Consider the following 17999-nt stretch of genomic DNA (forward strand, 5'->3'; position numbering starts at 1 on the left):
CTAATTAGAACAGATGGGAAGAGACAATTTCTTTAATCTAGCCAGCTAAGCTCTTTATTAACACTCTCCTTGCCTTTAGCAAGAAGTTCATTTACCAATAATATTTCACACAAATTCTCTGATTTTTCTAACTTTTTATATCTATTAGTGAAATCTGATAGATTCACATGTTCTCTGGGCTCCCCTAGGTCCTAAGCTATATATGCATAATATGTCCAGATGGATTATACCTACCTATATCAATAATACAGAGCCATATACAAAACAAAATTAGTTTCCATAATAAAGCCATCATATTGTAAATTTCCCTGGTAGAACATCTGAAAATCACTGTAGTGGGCAATTATTCTTCTTGATGGCCTAGTTCAAAAAACTAAAAAAAAAAAAAAAAAAAAAAAAAAATCTGAGAATTGCAGTAATACGGAAACATTTCTGTACTTAGATTGAGGAGACCAGGGCTTTAATCCTGGCTCTACCACTTAATACCTGGTTTTGGTAAATCATCAAAATTCGGTGAGCTGTTTTACTCATTCAAAAAAATTATGATAATCTCTGCCTATAATAAGGGTTTTAAGAATTAAGAAATATAAAAATTATCTGGGAACTAATACATTACGTTCTAGTTGAACTACAAATGTTCATGAAGTATACAGGGATTGCAAGCTTTGAAATTATCTTTTATTCAAGATCTAGAACAGAAAAAAATGTCCCTAACTTATATTCCATGTAGAGAATTTACTTAATATCTTCAAAATCATTTACTGGTCCTACAAAATAGTTCATAAAATTTCAGAAACTTATACCATTAAAAAACCAAAACCATGAAAAATTCAGCTGGGTTCATTTGCTTCTAAATAGGTTCATCATTTTATAAATTTAACTTGACAATTGATGTAATTATAAATTTAACTGCAACACTGTTAGACTTATTATGATATAAAGCATAAAGCCATAAATTTGTCCCGTAACCCAAAAGCAAGATTAACTCCAACTGAAAAAGTATAGATTAGAAAAGATAACATTTAAGATAACTCCAACATAAATGGCATAGTTGGCATTTCAGTGGGTAGAGGTGGTGGTGGTGCTGGTGGTGAATAGGAAAGTTTAAAATTTTTTCCTAAAGAACCCTGGGTTATGGCACACACTTGTAATTCCACACTCTGGGAGGCTGAGGCAAAAAGATTCAAAGTTAAAGCTCAAACCTGAGCAATTTAGCCACTTAGCAAGACCCTGTCTCGAAATAAAAAACAAGGGCTGAGGATGTAGCTGTGTGAAGGACCTAACTTTAACCACTAGCACAGAAAGAGAGAGAGACAGAGACAGAGAGAGAAAGGCAGAGAGAGAGAGAGAGAGAGAGAGTGAGAAAAGGGAGGGTGGGAGGGAAAGAAAAATTCCTGATCATGATCAATAAGGTGTAAAAGTATACTGTTTATGCCAAAAAGTTTAAGATATTTGCTTGAGCAGAACAGAAGCATATGGTAAATAAATTGAAAATGAAAGCTCAAAAAGTTAACTGTTATAGATTATGGAATACCTTGAAAATCTTACCAACATTTTTGGATTTTTACCTATAGATGAAAAAGATTATCTCTGTCATACTTAATTACTTAGAAAAATATTGTTAGTTTTCATTTAAGGGTATTCTTTATAAAAGATATTTCAAAATGTCACATCATGGTCTTGAACCTTGTTATCTGTCAAGAGATGTCCCCACATCATAAGCATATGAGAAACTAAACATAAAATTCTGTTCTTTGAAGAAAACAAATACCAGATTGTTTCATCCATACCCAACTCCAAATCAATTGAGATCATTTATTGAATGCTTACTAGATGCTACTAACATTCCTTGTACTAAGAACAGGAAATGTAATATATTCCATCTTTGAGGAGCTTGTCCCATAAGTCATATACAGAGGGAAATGTGTATACAAATAATGTAATAAAAGTGATTAGAGAATGAATTATTCTGTTTGAACAGGTGTGGGATGATAAAATTTAAGAGTCTGCATTTGAAAAAAAGTTCACAAGCAGTGAGTGGGTGAGGTGGGAAAACAGAATAGCATGAGCAAAGGCCTGCACGTGTGAAGATACATATATGTCACAATACCAACTTCACACAACTATCTATGGTTTAGGGTTTACAATGTAACATTCACACTTATGAGACAACAGTTTATAAGCTGGCTGCTGTTTACTTTGTAGAAGACACCATACTGTTGTAATCATGATAATTTCAAATAAAGCACATCTTCATCTGGAGCTTTCATAGGAATACTGACTGATTTCTCCAGTCCCCAAAGGGTATGCACTCTTTTAACAGAATAGTGCAGGCCAAAGCAGCAGAAGGAGGCCTCATAAACAAAATTATGTCTTTTAATAGGCAATGAGCATAAAGTTCAAATTCCCACAAGACGAAGCTCGGTTACAAGACTACAGAGAGAAGTACTTAAAGCATGAATAAAAATTCCATATAACTAAAAAGTAGAGGTCAATGGAAAAATGAAGATAGAATAGAGCCTGGAATAAAAAAACCAGGATGGGTTCTGTATGACAAATCCAGACCTCTTTTTTCTCCTGGCATAAAAAGAAAAAAGTATCTGATTTTAAGAAATATTAAACTTCTTCAAAGACATTCTCAAATGACTATAACAAAAAAACTTTCTATTTTTACCCTAAGAATTGTAAGTTAAAAATAGTATTATCGGCCACCTCTTTGCTTAGGTCCAACTGGGAGGAGGGTGGTGTAGAAGACCTCCAAGGGTGGTATAGAAGCCAAAGAACTCAGTTAGACTAAGCACCCTCAGGGGTGTTGCAAAGACCTCCACCTAGGACAGTTCCCCGTCCCCAGGCCTCTCCCCTCCTGGCCAGGGTCCTGTGTCCTGGCCTCCTGTATCCTGCCCAATGTCCTGGCCTTCTAGGCCTCCTGAATCCAATATCATGGGGTGAGGTGAGAGCAGGCCCCGCGAGGGTGGTCATGCCAAGGAGCCGCAGTCTCTATCAAGATGATAGAAGTATTGACTCCCAGAACTGCTACACCAGCTGAATACCCTGTTGAAACAGGAGGCTACTTGTCAGTCAAAGGTCTGCTGCTTGAGACTAATTGAATCTGCACGTGATAATGGCCTCAGAATGACTGAAAGACTAAGAGACTTTGAAGTAAAAGATCTTTTTAGTCTCAGTTCTTTGGCTTTGATATGGAGACATTTGCTCTTGCTGTGAATTTACTGGACAGATTACTGTCTAAAATGAAGGTATAGCCCAAGCACCTTGGGTGTGTTGGACTGAGCTGCTTTACTTGGCTGTAAAATCAGTAGAAGAGGAAAGAAATATCCCATGCAACTGTCTTGATCTGAATAAATCAGTATAGGTTCACGGTTTCAGACTTGATAAGAATGGAAAAAATTGTATTGGAGAAGATGTGTTGGAAAGTTAAAGTTACCACTGCCTTTCAATTTCTACAACTCTATTATTCAAGAGAACTTGAAAGGAAAAATAGCTTAAATTTTGAGAGACTAGCTTAGCTTAAGGCATGTCACTGCAGGATCATATTTTCTAAAGGAAAACCCTTTGTGTCGGCCTTATCTATCATTGCATTGGAGATCCAAGCATGGAAATGTGTGAGTTAACAGAAGGAGTAGAATGTCTTCAGAAACATTGCAAGATAAATGGCAGAGATCTGACCTCCTGGCAAGAGCTTGTATCCAAGTGTTTAACTGAATACTCATCAAACAAGTGTTCCAAACCAAATGTTCCAAAGTTGAAGTGGATTGTTTCTGGATGTACTGCCCAGCAACTGAAGCATAATTACTAGAGAACTCACCTCCCAACAATTCCTGAAATGGTTCCTTAATTGGTAAATTTGGTTGTTATTCTCTGGATACAGAAAATTATATAATTTTCTTCTACAATTGAAGTATTCAAATATTATCTTCAAAATAAACCAACTGGACTTGGAATAGCAAAAGGGGGAAAATGACATCACCAATCTAGCCAGCTAACATTTAAAGGCATTTACTGTATATCAGGCACAATACCCTAAGGAAAAGAGTTACCCAATCTTTGATATATATGTTAACTATTTCATTGAATTAGCAGCTTAGAAAAAAAAATCCTCTTCAATAACCTAAATTTTTAAAGTAGCCCTGAAGTAGTGGTTTTTTAATTGCTCATTTTGTTATATGTAGCCCCAAGTTCTAGCTCATTTAAAGTTATAACAGGACCAAAAGTTTGATCTATGTATGAACTAATTGGAGACTGTTAGCTTATAAGCAGAATCATTATGAACTTGAATATTACACCTAAAGAAGAAGTAATACAGAGCAGATGATCTCTGTTGGGTTTCTGAAAATTGCCAGTATGTCTCAACATACTGCTATAGCAACTGGAATAGTATAAATTATATTCATAAAAAATGTAAATTCAGTCACTGCATATATTCTATATGTTCTTGCCATCTAAATTATTTCTTTTCCTACTCAAAACTAAATGTTAACATTTAATATCTACATATGATTATGAAAGTTAGCTATGAAAAATTTACTTTTAACAGCTAGTAATATTTAGACAAACTTTTGGTAGTTGGGGCTCTTTGTTCTTTACCTAAATAGTATTATTGCAGCAACAAAAAAAAAATTCTTTGAAGCTTTTCTCCACAATCCTGAACTATGGATTCCATAATGTTATAATGGATTTAAGTTATGAAGCCTCAAAAACATTACAACTAGATTAGTATGATATTCTCCAACTTGGGAAGACTGCCTAATAAATAAAGTGCTGTAGTAGGACTGTTGAGATTTGAATTCATCTGTAAAGCTAAAGGCATAAATGTGAAACACTTAATACAAGCCTGAAAACATAATCTATGAATCTTCATTTCCAACATTAATCTAACTTTCTATATTGGATAAACATATATTTAAGTGATATTGAAAAGCTAACCTGCTTAATTTAAATTTTAAATTGTGAGGTAAGGTTTACATCAAAACCAACACTTTTACACCATTACAATGGTTTCTTGGCACCCATAATGCAAGTAATAGATAATTCAGAGATCATAATGTTATTGCTATATGGGAATTACATTTAATTTTAAAGACATTTTATACTGAGCCAAAATACAGAATCTAGTAAGTTTGGCATATTCATTGAGCTATGGTTGATATTTCTTCTAAAAAACAGGTGATGTTTGTATCAATAAAAATTTTTATACAGAATCTACTTCCTCAGTCTAGCTTCATTTAAAAAAATGTTCTATTATATTACATAGTAACTCAAAATCAATTATCTCTCTGAAAAATTGCTTCACCCTAGGTTCTGGCTAGATGAAGCATTCCAGGTTTGACTATGGCCTGTTTCTATAAAACTGCCATCACTTCTAGTTGGTTTTCTTAAAGGAATAGAATATACTTTTACAAATTTCCATATTGTGTTTTAAGAAAAGTAGACATCTTCATAATTATGAGATTGTTGATGTAGTGTTTGGAATTCTCCATGTGAGCCAATGAATGTAAGGATATGAACATATATTGTCAGTGTTGTAAACAGTTACTCAGTGCAGCCTGAAGCCTGAGTCTATCCAGAATGGATATAACCAATTTTGACATCATGTTACAAATAAGCACTAAACCCCAACACTTGGGAGGCTGAGGCAGGAGGATCGCCACAAGTTCAAGGCCTGCCTGGGCTAGTGAATTCAAGGCCAGCCTGAACTACATAGTGAGACCCTATCTCCAAAAAAAAAAAAAAAAAAAAAGGGCCGGGGATTTAGCTCAGTGGCTGTCTGCTGCGCAACCTCAATGACCCGAGTTCAATCCCCGGTTCCAAAAAAAAAGAACCACAATACATTACACCTTTAACTTTTTGTAAATCATGTTTTGTGGATAACTTCAATTTTACCAAAAGACTGATATAGTTCAATATTTTGAAAACAGTATTAATTTTGAGTTGGCAGAGGTAATGTAACCAACTACTATTATGTTTGGTACTAAGAGACATACCTTTTAATAAAATTATTGAAATGCAAAAAACATTATCTTCTGTATAAATACTTTTCTGGCCACTATCAACACTTTCTACTTTCTTTCACTAAAACATTCTCCCTCTCCCTTCTCCCCTTTCCTTCTCCATCCTTCTCCTGAGTTCCCCCATGTCCCCAAAGAAACTCTATTCTTACCAGAGAATATTAAAATTGTTTATATGCCCACAAAAGATGTAAGAGCCTATTCTTTGCAGAAAAGAAAGTTCAGGGCCAGGCATTTAGCTCAGTGGTTCTGCCGCTTGCCTCGCAAGCACAAGGTCTTGAGTTCAATCCCCAGTAAAAAAAAAAAAAAAGAAAAGAAAGTTCAGTTGTTGTGTCTAACAAAATGCTGGCTAGCAATAAATGCAGTTAAGTATACCTTATCTGAAATTCTTGAGACCAGAAGTGTTTCAAATTCTGAATGTTAGAATATTTGCAAATATGTAATGATATCTTGGGGATGGGTCCCAAGTCTAAACATAAAAAATTCACTTATGTTTTAAGTATACCTTACACACATATCCTATATGTTTTGACTGTGCCCCATCACATGAGATTAGATGTGGAATTTTTCCACTTGTGGTATCATTTTGCTTCTCAAAAAGTTTCAGATTTTGGAGCATTTTGTATTTTTGAAGCTATTTTCTTATCTGATTGGGAAATTTCCCTGACCCAAAATGATGTCCAAGTTAATTATATACTCATTAAAGAAGGAAGAAAAATTAATTTAAATATCAGTTATATGGTATGCATAGGACATCATAAATTAGAAATTTATTTCTAACAATGGCTCATGTTTCTTTTTCGTCGCTCATGTTTAAGAAAAAAGAATCTACTTCAATATAATGAACTGGAAATATGTTTAATATAAAATGTTATTCTCAAAGCATTATTTCCACATGAATTTAGGAAAATGAATTTAAACAATCTCCAGAACATAATAAAGGACAGTGGTATCTTTGAAAAACATACAAAAAAAAAAAGTTAAGAAATCACAAGATGCTCTACATACTTGCTTCCCCAAAGTAACATGTACAAAAAACTTAATAGTTACCTACAAAAGTCTCCCCATCCCAATGCACAGACAAACTGGGAATGAAATATGCAGTTATAACCACCTTTATATGAAATCCCAAAAACAAAAATATCTGTAATAATATAAAGATGGTGACAAGATTAACAAAAGCTAAAGACACTGAGGCTTAAGTGACAGCCTCAATTCAGATGATTCTGAAATCAAATGTTCAGACATTTAGTTTTCATCTTAAATTGCTTTTGCTTCACTGCTTTACATATGGTTACAATGTAAATCTAAGAGATGTTTAAAACACATTAAAGTAATATTCTTAAAAAATATTATCTGAGAAAATACAATATGATCATGTCTCCCTCAAAATATTCCTGATATCAGAAGGTTCTAAAGTTTTTAATCATATACAATACTATCATGATCACATGAATTCAGTAGAACTGTTACCTGAATATTTAATAAAATATTAAGCGCCATAGGTTTAAGATCCATAGGGGATCACAGGGCTCTAAAAACTACAATTTAAAAATATAAAAGAAATGAGAACAATCTGGCTTTGCAGATGAATACTGGGTAAACTGAGTTATAAAATTATATATTTGGTACTAATAATTAATAAATAGAACTTTGGGAGTATTCTTTTGTTAAAGTTATGAGGACATCTATACTTACAGAAACTGTGTACATATGTTCTGGGATAATGTAGGCGTGAATATTTATACAGCAATACCTCAAATAAACTAAATTTAACTACATATATAATTTTTAAAACTTATTTCAGATAGATAATTTTTGCTCCAAATTTTACCATGAACAAATGAACTAAATTCTCAGATTCCCACATATGACATCAGAAAGAAATGAAAAAAAGAAGTTAAAGCAAAGTAACTTCATTTAGCAGTTGAGAATAAGCTGCACTTTGAAAGTGAATTTTTATCATCTTCCTAAGATTATGAATGCCTTTTTTGTTACACTATACAGAAGGGATGCCGTAAATGGCATTTTCTGAAGCCTTGATACTAAATTTCTTTTTTAAAAATACACAGTATTCATACTGCATGCTTGAGCTGCAAAGAATAGAATTACAATATTGATGTGACTTGTCAATAAACTTGACAAGCACTGGGGCTGGCACCGGGGAGGTCTTAACTCCCATCAACACCCAGTCATGTGGAAGTAAAGATCACATAGTTTTATTATCTACAAAAGCATTCCCACATTACATACGCTATTGCATAATCCAAGCATATTTACTAAGAAAAATATCAAATATTTATGAAATTTTAATTTCTATCTAATAAGTTTTAACTATATCATTCCCATCCCCACTCATCTATGCGAGTCCAACAATTCTAATAACATATCTTATATGTTTTAAATAATATTCAATGTCTTATAAAACTACTGGAAGTCATTTTCTTTTCAGTGAGCTGTCTAACACAAATGCCAGTAAGCGGCTTTCCAGTAATCTCAAAGAACATGTGTGTCATGTTTGTACAGATTAACTAGCTACTGCTGCCCTTCTGTTGCTGTAAATGAAGTTTCAAAATGAGCTCCCGAATATCTTCCCGTTTGGTCTTTATTACATGACGAGGAAACCATTTCTCTAAGTGAATCGGAAGTTCAAAGTTAACAATAGGATCCTAAAAAAAAAAGAAAAAAGAAAAATGCAATCACTTTAACAGTATAATTTCAAATTTTTAAAATTTTATTTATACAAGAAATGAAAAATTGTTAACTTTTTAAAAACAGCTTTACCGAGATTTAATTTTCATGGCATACAATTCTCCAAAAGTATTCAACTGGATTTTAGTTTATTCAGAGTTGTGTAACCATCATCACTATCAATTTTAGAACATTTACATTATATTGCTAACTTGTAAACATCAAAATTATATACTAGTGATAGAGAAACTTTTAGAGACCAAGTACCCAAACTGCAACCCAAAACCCACATATTTATCCCAAAGTGCCAACACTGCCCCTAATGACTTGGCTCGTGTGTCAACAGAGAGGGTTCTGCATGCCCACTGCAATACATGTGCCACAGGTTTGCCACCACTGTAAAGGATAATATTTGTTCTGCTACAGTGCATGTTCAAGTGAGTTATCATAAACAGAATTAGTATATAGAGAATGATTCAGCATAAACCAGAAGTTAGTATGATTTAAACACCATTTTTCCCAGCATGTTAACATTTTAAAAACATTTTTATTAAAGACAAAGCCTTGGTGATAAAGAATTTCAGGAAAAATTTAAAAAACACCTCTGAAAAGTCCCACACAAGGTTCTTTTTTAAGTGTAAGAAATAAACTATGTGTCATGATATGTGCCTGTAATCCCAGCACTCAGGTAGCTGGGACAGGAGGATAGCCAACAGTTCAAGGCTAGCCTGAACTACATAGCAAGATCTTGTCTCAGAAAGGCAAAAAATTAAAATAAAATAAAAGATTCCACACCAAGGTGTAAGAAATAAATATTTAAGTGATCAAGAACTGCTACATTTTCTATTATGTTAAGCTTAACCAAGAAAATACAAGTTGCAAATGTAAAGACATTTCTCTGAGTTTACATTTTTTAAATTTCTAGAGAAATCTATTCTTACAGTATGCTTATAAATGTGATGAAATTATTAGGAGCCAGCTGCAAGGATTTATATCTTGAAGAAGGAATTAAGAGCCCTAGGGTTTAAGGCTCAAATGTACTGACTGTGATTCTAAGAGCAAATGGTCAGTGGAGATTTACTGACTAGTATTTTCATTAGAATTAATAATGCTTCTTATTAGGGTTACAAGATTCATGGGTGTTCAGTGGTCTTCCCCAGGTGTATTTTTTTTTAACTTAAGCCTTACATTAGTGCACAAATTTGAGGAACACAAGATTTAGATTTTTAAGCTTTCTACCCAAGGACTTTTACATGGTATTCATCTTGTAGTTCTAAAATTACAGAACAATGTTAGAATATAATATGTAACAAGGTGTACTGAATATTCTAAATACAAAATCACATCTATTTCAAAAGAGATTTAGAGGCCAGAATCATCACTCTATGATGAAATCTCAGTGTGGAATAAAAGGGGGAAAACCTAATAGATGTTTAATCATTTAATAATAATGAAATGATACTTCAAAAGGAGTGATACTTTGCATATAAGTTTTTGTCTTTAATACTGTCATAACTCCTATGGAGTTTCTATGAGCCAGAAAATAACAACCACGTTTGTCATCGTATTTCCCCAGCTACAGTTCCAAGCTTTTTGAATAAATGAGTCTTCTAGCTTGGGGAAATTTTCTTTAAATATTGTACCTACCCTATTCTCCCTCTCATTTCCTCCAAACCTTTGAAAATCCAACTCCCAAGAAATGTGTCATTACATACTGATAATTGTGAATAATCTTCACATTATCTTCACATACCTTAAAGAAGCTTTCCACATATTGCAGTAAATACACTCCACAATCACTGCTGTTATCCTGTTTAGGAACTTTAGGGCATAGGTCAACCATGTTTGTTTTGCTGAATTCGCGATGAGTTTTTCGCTTAACTTCCCATTCTACCTCTAAATACCTGAAATAATAATTAAAATAACGTGGGCTGGGGATTTAGCTAGGTGGTTCCGCCACCTGCCTCACAAGCTCAAGGTCCCGAGTTCGATCTCCAGTACCAAACAAAACAAAACAAAATAAAATAACTTGAGTAGAAATCTATCACTATACAACACTTTCACAAAGGCAGAAAAACACTGCGAAATGTGTTGTCTCAAACTAAATTTCCAAAGACTGATCTTTAACTGCAAAATATATTCTTATGAGCCTGAATAAACACCATTTTAAAGAAAATAATGCAATCTTCATGCTAATAGGTAGTTTTTCTTCAACAACTCAACTCAAATACATAAAACCATTTATATTATGAACTAACAAATGATCTTAAAAGTTTCATTGTTGCTTTTTTCTAGGCCCTATAGTAAACTATATAACACCCCACACACACATACACACACATTCATACATGTAATATTGTGAATTTAACAATTATTTTTTTCCTCCAGTAATAGCTTTGATAATCACTAATATTTGCAATGCTCTTTTGTAAATCTATGGACTTTGCTCAATTATGAATACAATTTCCAAATTTATTCATTATCTAATCCCTGAGAAATATTAAAACTTAAATATTAACGCATAATAGAATATATTGCCTATTGATTAGATTTGAAGGCTTCATTTAAGTACATATTAAAATACAATTCCTGATATAGTATTTTTAGTAATTCCTAAGGTAGTTTCAAAATTAACTGAGATTTTAAATAACAGAATGATGAGGGCCATGGATTTAGCTCAGTGGTTCCACTGCCTGCCTCGCAAGCACAAGGACCCGAGTTTGATCCTGGTACAAAAAAAAAGAAAAAAAGAATGATGTTAAAACTGTTATCACTTACTCTCGTAAATTCTGAACAGTGTTTTGTACAGAAGCAGCTTTCAAGGAGTCTAGTATGAGAATACAGGGCCTATGAGAAGCCAAGAAAGAAATAAAGATGTACATACTTGTATTAAGTATACTGAAATGCATGAAAAAAACTATTTTCACTATAAAGCACATACTTACCTTTTACACATTTTCTTTGGAACTGGCATACTCATCTCGGTATTCTGAAATTAACATGAATTTTTATAACTTTGCAATTAAAACTAAAATATAATGATATTCAGTTACTCCTTAAAATCTTTCAAACAACTTTAAAATTAAAATTTCAAGAAAAAAAATTAAAATTTCAAGTAAGAGTTTTCTTCATCACCTGAAGTAACCTCACTTCATTTTTCAAAAATTAATTGATTTATTTCCTTATACTGGTAAAATAGTAGTTTATATACTTTTACATTGGTGTCAAGTAGTTATGGAGCCTTAACCTAGCCTAAAAAACCAATCTGGAACTTGACCTCTATCTACTTAACACCTCAAAGAATGATAAACAAGATAATTTAACCTGTCTCTACAAATATTCTCTAATTGAACTTACATCATTAGAGACATATTTCTTCCCTTGGAAGCATATGAAGCAGATTATTAATCTGTATTAAGGGAAAGGGATGGGAAATTGTACTTTTGTTTATGATGCTTCTGTTCATAAATTTAATAAAATGGATCAAACTTAATTAGATTTCTTTAATGCAGACCTTCATAGTACCTTTATTTCTCTAATGTACACAATGAACCTTTAAGTTAAAGCAAGCTAAACAAATATAAGAAAAACTGCTAACTTCTCTTGTTCTCCTTCCCAAAAACTGTCAAAGAATCATAAAGCAGTACAATTTAATGAGTCACTAATACCCACCCCAGTCTGCTTAACTATGACCTTTTTTACATATAATATTATGAGTTTTCCTTCTTTCACATCTGCACAGAATACACTTACTTGAGAATCCTCTGTATTTGAGGATAGTGTTGAAGTAGTATGTAGATCATGGTCTAATAGAAAATAATGAAGCAATTATGAAGTTTTAATGTATGTTTAATACAGATAATTTATATAAGCTTAAATTGTAACTTACATGCAGAACAATGCTTTAAAAATACTGAGCATCTATTTAATTTTTTTCATGATTAATGTTATAAACAGAATTCAATCAATCAATAAAACTGGTGATGGTTTGCTATTATGAGACAACACATAAACCCCAGGGCCAAAATCTGAAATATCAGTTAGCAGGGCCAATTTTTATAAAAAGACAATTTTCAAATGTCTTCTATTTTAACATGAAGATACTCAAATTGCCTAGTAATGGTTCATCTATGACCATATAATTTGCATAAGAACACTTCTGAAACTGAAAAAAATTAGAGAAAATTAAAAATAATCAATTGTTACATCAGCTTTTCTTTCTTCTTCCCTGGGTTTTGGGGAGTATTAATGGAAACAGCTATTAGCAATTGTGCTTCCTACTTAGGCTATAGTTATAAAACACTTTTTATTTTTTTTCTCAAAGCAAGTAGGCTTATTTGCTTACTTAATATTTAGAGTCACAACATAGGAAAAGTCATGAAAGTAAAACAGATCATGTATTATCTCTGAATCATTAGTCTACAAGAAATACCATAAATCATATTTAAAAAAAGAGAGAGATATCAAGCCATGCCTGAAGATCTATGGCATGAATTCTTAATCATGTTAGCAAAGGTACTCTTTAAAAATTCTATAATAAAATGATATCAACAATATAACTTAAGAACAATATTTTATCTATAACTAACACTAGGTATCCTGAAAATTTCAAACTTTTTATTCTTCCTTCTAGTAAGTTTAATAATAAATAACTAGACTAATTTTAACTCCATACACTATTGCGCATAACCATTTTACTTTGTCCTTGTTATTAAAAACACCGTGTGCTGGGGCTGGGGATGTAGCTCAGTGGTTCCACTGCCTGCCTCGCAAGCGCAAGGTCCCGAGTTCGATCCCCTGAACCAAAAAAAAAAAAAAACCACCATGTGCTTTAACAACATCACCTATTGTTTTGATGTTTTGTTGCGACTGCTCAGATATAGTTTGTGGGAAATCTTCATAAACAGCTTCTTCTAACCATGGAAAACAAATTACTGCAAGATACCAGTGAGACCTATTTAAAAAAAAAAAATCTTAGTAACATGCAAAATCTAAATATTATAGAATGTGCTCTAGAGCTACATGAGAAAGTACAGTATGATAAACTTATTTTGAAGTCATCCATTGCAATATCTGATATAAAACTAAGTAGCCAAAGTTACCAAAGCAAAGTCCAAACAATTCAAAATTTATTTTCGTACAGTTAGTGTTTTAAGGACCTGCTTTGATAAACACACATAGTATCATTTTTTTTTAAAGTTTGTTCTCTTAAATATTTGAAGATTCACCCTAAATCTTTTGTATTTTTAATTTAGAAAATCTTTTCTTGAGTTAAAAAAAAATCAGTGTTTCAGTCATTATAGTCTTCTAGCCATTTTCATTTTATTTTTTTACTCTATTTATAAAATAAACATTGTCAAACCAAATTCCAAAATAAATGTTTCAGCAATTTCCATAAAAATTTATAAATAATGCCTTGTATTTATGTACTCATACTTAATAAATAAATAAATATTTCTTCTGAACTCTCTCCCATTTGTTTTTAAATAATCAAAAATACTCACGACTCATTTACAGGTACAAAGATGTAATCTTTATTAAAAATGTTTATGTGACGAGTCCATGTTCTTACTCTTTTATGCCTTCTTTGTGCCACTCTGGGAATATGAAAGGTAGATAATTTATAAAAAGTTTAAAATTTAAGGTAAGAACTTCAAAACCCCTTTTTATACACTGAAAATGCTAGGTTTATTTAACTGTCTTCAAAACATACAATTTAAAACATTCAAAATAGATCCCTTTTATTAACACTTGGGTGTTCTTAAATTTGATCACTAAAAACAATAATAAAACAGAGAAAATAAAGACAAATTGATTAAACACTCTGTAGATTCCAAAGTGACTCAGCAATTGAGTATGAACATATCTGTACCTATTTATTCTACATAGCTTCACTGCCCAAATAGAGTATCTGTGATGAAGGAGGTGCTAAACCTTAATGGAGGAAAAAAATGAGGCCTCTTTTTTCTGACTTAATTTTTGTTATTTGTTTTTTTTTGTTGCTGTTGTTGTTTTGGGAGTTTTGTTTTGTCTTGAGAGAGAGTCTCATTGTATAATCCAGGCTTGCCTTGAACTCATGATGTAGTCTGGGCTGGTTTGGACTCAAAACTCTCATACCTCAGCCTCCTGAGTGTTTTTCCTTAAGATTTTGAAACTCCTCTCCCTTCATACATAAAGAAATACTTGGACAAGGCTAAATGTACACACCATTCATTCCATCTTTCTTTTATTTCAACAAATGTTTATTAGGTTTCTAAAAACAAATAACAAAAATATCCATACTGCTTTAAAATAATTTATAATATAATGAAGGCAGAAAAATAAACAAATAACTAAAATATAAGTGTTACAAGAGATACAAAGGAATTATGTTAAAGAACCCTGAACAGCTACCTGGAACAGAGTTAACAGACATACATGCACACGTGTGCACACTTGTGCACACACAATAGTTTCTTTTTTTTTTAATCTACGTCAAGAGAGTTATATCAAACTAAGTCTAGATTTTTTAAAAAAAAAAAGGTTTAGAAAGAAAATGACATTTAACAGGGGCATAAAGGAAGTAGCATGTGACTTCTGGCTCAGTGCCTTGGAAGGAATCTTTTTATGTAGAAAAAAAACAATTAAGTTCATATATACTTATACGTCAAGAAATATAAGAAACAAAACTCTTTGTCCCTTCCTTGTTCATCTGAATAATATCTAACTAAAACCACATGGGGTAAACATTAGAAATGAGAAAGAATCCAGAATGGGTGAAGAAAGATTTGACAGAGTTTAGACACCATGTGAAGATTAACTATTACACATAATCAAAAGTCAAATGTTTATTGAATTTTCTCATTTTAGAATGACCCAATCATAAGGATGAAAAACAATTATTTTCAATGACTGCATAGATTAGAACTTATTTGCTATTTGAGAATCTTCAGGATAGATACCTTGTTTGTTTCTTTTATTATGTTAGTGTTTGGCAGGCTTCCTGATTATGCTAATCTTGAGGTAAGATAGAAGAAAAAAAAGATAGGTAGAAAAGAGACAAGAAAATCGTAACTAAAAATTATAATTTTAAGAAGACTGCAACTTCTGGGCCTCAACTGAAGTTACCCAAGGAGATCCATATCAGAATTCCCTTGGTGAAATTTAGGCTCCTTCCCTTCCAGACATATCACACTCAAAAATCCACAGGAATATTGAAAGCCCATAAACTGGCTTAAGTGAGAAGATAAAGAGCAGGAATCTGATCCTCCAATAAAGGAACAGGTTGAGACAATCCAGAGAATGTTTAAATTACCTTTCTAAAAACAACAAAACAAAACAACTGGGCTCATACCTGCAATATGGGTTGTTACACTTCGGGGAGGTAGGGCAGAGGCTACCTTTCCCTAGAGTTTCCATGTCAAGAGAAGCATAAATGTTCCCCATTCCAGGAAATAATGTGCCTCATTTCTCTGAGTGCCCACAGTCTATTCTTGAGAATGTACTTAAGTCTCGGACTAATAAACCCTTCCTGTACCTCTTACTGATATTCTGAAAATTCTTTTTCTACAACAAGAGTCAGTGATCCCAGAGTATGTTAGAGTGGGTTTGGTTTCCTATCTCAGCTTTGGGAACCTTCTCAGATCTTGTCTGGTGACAATGTTATTTGCTACTATGTTAAATATAGAGTAGAGCAGGGAAGATAGAGAACGTGAAGGCCACGATAGATCTTCTTCTCAATTCTTAACTGTGTATAAAACCCTTAATTAAATATCTTAACAGTTCTTGCCAGGCATAGTGGCACATGCCTGTAATCTAGCACTCAGGAGGCTGAGGCAAGAGGACTGCTTCAAGTTCAAGGCCAGCCTGGGCTACATAGTGAGTTCAAGGCCAGGCTAAACTACATATGGAGACATTGTTTCAAAAAACCAAAACATACATACATACATACATAAATATCTTAACAGTTCTCTTAGTATCCAGAAACAGACATTATTACAGTCTTGTAGTTTGAGTCCCTACTATGTTCCAAACACTGAGTAAGGCACTGGGGGTAAAATGGAAATAAGAAAGATGAAGTATTTGACCTCATAGAGAGCTTATAATGAGAAAAAGAAAATTCTGGCATTTTCTTGTTTCACTATACTATCTCTGTAATTATGATATTTGTTTACTTATTTTGTTTCTCAATATAAGCTCTTTGTGTCATCTCATTATAGGTATCAAAAATGTTAAATGTCAAATTTATTTTATAAATCTTCTTCCATATGTCCTCTCCTAACCCTAATTATCAACAATATGTTCAAATTGTGACTCATGCAGCCTCTGACCCTCTCTCTTCCCCCCCCCCCCCACCAAAGGTGACAGTGGGTGAGTCTCTAAGACAAGAATCCTATAGTCAGGGTGAGAGACTGGGTTTTTTTTAACAAGTCTGAGGGCATGGAAAAGGGGTCTAGGCAGCAAATGTGATTACCTGAAGAATGTCCTTTCCTGGACTTTTTTCTTTATTAGCACATGTTTGTAGTACATAATCAATTTTCCTGGATCATATAGTACCGTGTAGCTCTTTGGGAACACTTACATTGTTTAAAATGATGTTTGGAGTTGCGATATTGACAAGACTATTTTCCTTTGGCTTGCAGAAGACCTTTAGCTTTAGTTAGGAAGTTGACAGGAGGTCTATACACACACAGTTTTTTAAATAAGATGGGTCAGGACTTCTTGGGTGGAATGAATGGGTCTTAAATCAAAAGGTTCACTGCTGTCTTATGATCACCTGTGAAGAGCAGGGATGTCTTTAACTGAAGTTCTTTTGTTGCTGGGTGGCTTCACCCTGAGATTGGCTGTTAGAGGTTTTAATCCTTTTGATCTCCAGGGGAAGTTACTACATTCTCCCTCCGACATACCAGCAAACTCGAATCACTGACAAAGGTTGAAGTGGTCACATCTATAACTGCTTTGAGCTGAGCAGGGACATTGTTAGGGGCCCCTTGAGCTTATTGATTGCTAGGGGGTGGCCATAATTTTATCTTTAATTGATCCTGGTGGGCCTTGTCCATCAGCACAAGTTCCAGACCAATAAAGACATTCAAAATAAAGTTGACTATATATCCAAATTTGTATGGGACAGTTCCACTTGTTGCCCACTATAACTATTAAAAGATCCTTCTGTTCTTCTCTCCCTATTAGTACTCTCCCTATTTCTACTCTCCTTCTCCAACAATATAACAAATTCAACCAACTTATCTATGTAATCATTTATTATATTATTATTATTGTTATTGTTGTTTTAATGGGATGAAACAA

The 17999-nt window shown here is 33.1% G+C and overlaps 2 protein-coding genes across 21 annotated transcripts in view; both read right to left on the reverse strand.

Moving 5' to 3' along the window:
* Positions 1-6732, reverse strand: part of Impg2 (interphotoreceptor matrix proteoglycan 2) — a 240980-nt gene extending 234248 nt beyond the window's left edge. For all 8 annotated transcript variants that reach the window (XR_015452507.1, XR_015452506.1, XM_087214545.1 and 5 more), the window contains exon 1: positions 235-6732. Coding sequence is in view for 6 of the 8 variants with exons in the window: in XM_087214545.1 (XP_087070671.1) it covers positions 235-295 (61 nt within the window). In the remaining 2 variants the exon portion in view is untranslated. The remainder of the gene's footprint in view (positions 1-234) is intronic.
* A 130-nt stretch (positions 6733-6862) lies between these two features.
* Positions 6863-17999, reverse strand: part of Senp7 (SUMO specific peptidase 7) — a 208182-nt gene continuing 197045 nt past the window's right edge. For 12 of the 13 annotated variants that reach the window (XM_087214566.1, XM_021238824.2, XM_021238822.2 and 9 more), the window contains 7 exons: positions 14219-14311; positions 13559-13668; positions 12468-12520; positions 11660-11703; positions 11493-11561; positions 10468-10618; positions 6863-8692 (listed from right to left, as the gene is read on the reverse strand). In XM_087214566.1, the coding sequence (XP_087070692.1) occupies positions 8555-8692; positions 10468-10618; positions 11493-11561; positions 11660-11703; positions 12468-12520; positions 13559-13668; positions 14219-14311 (658 nt within the window). In that variant the 3' untranslated portion in view covers positions 6863-8554. Of the gene's footprint in view, positions 8693-10467; positions 10619-11492; positions 11562-11659; positions 11704-12467; positions 12521-13558; positions 13669-14218; positions 14312-14352; positions 17470-17999 lie in introns of those variants that run through there. The other variant, XM_087214609.1, reaches the window with a different exon arrangement.

The sequence above is a fragment of the Heterocephalus glaber genome, unplaced genomic scaffold (genome assembly GCF_053883595.1).
Source record: "Heterocephalus glaber isolate CG9 unplaced genomic scaffold, H.glaber_assembly_v1.0 deba00000122, whole genome shotgun sequence".
In the NCBI taxonomy this organism is placed as follows: Eukaryota; Metazoa; Chordata; class Mammalia; order Rodentia; family Bathyergidae; genus Heterocephalus; species Heterocephalus glaber.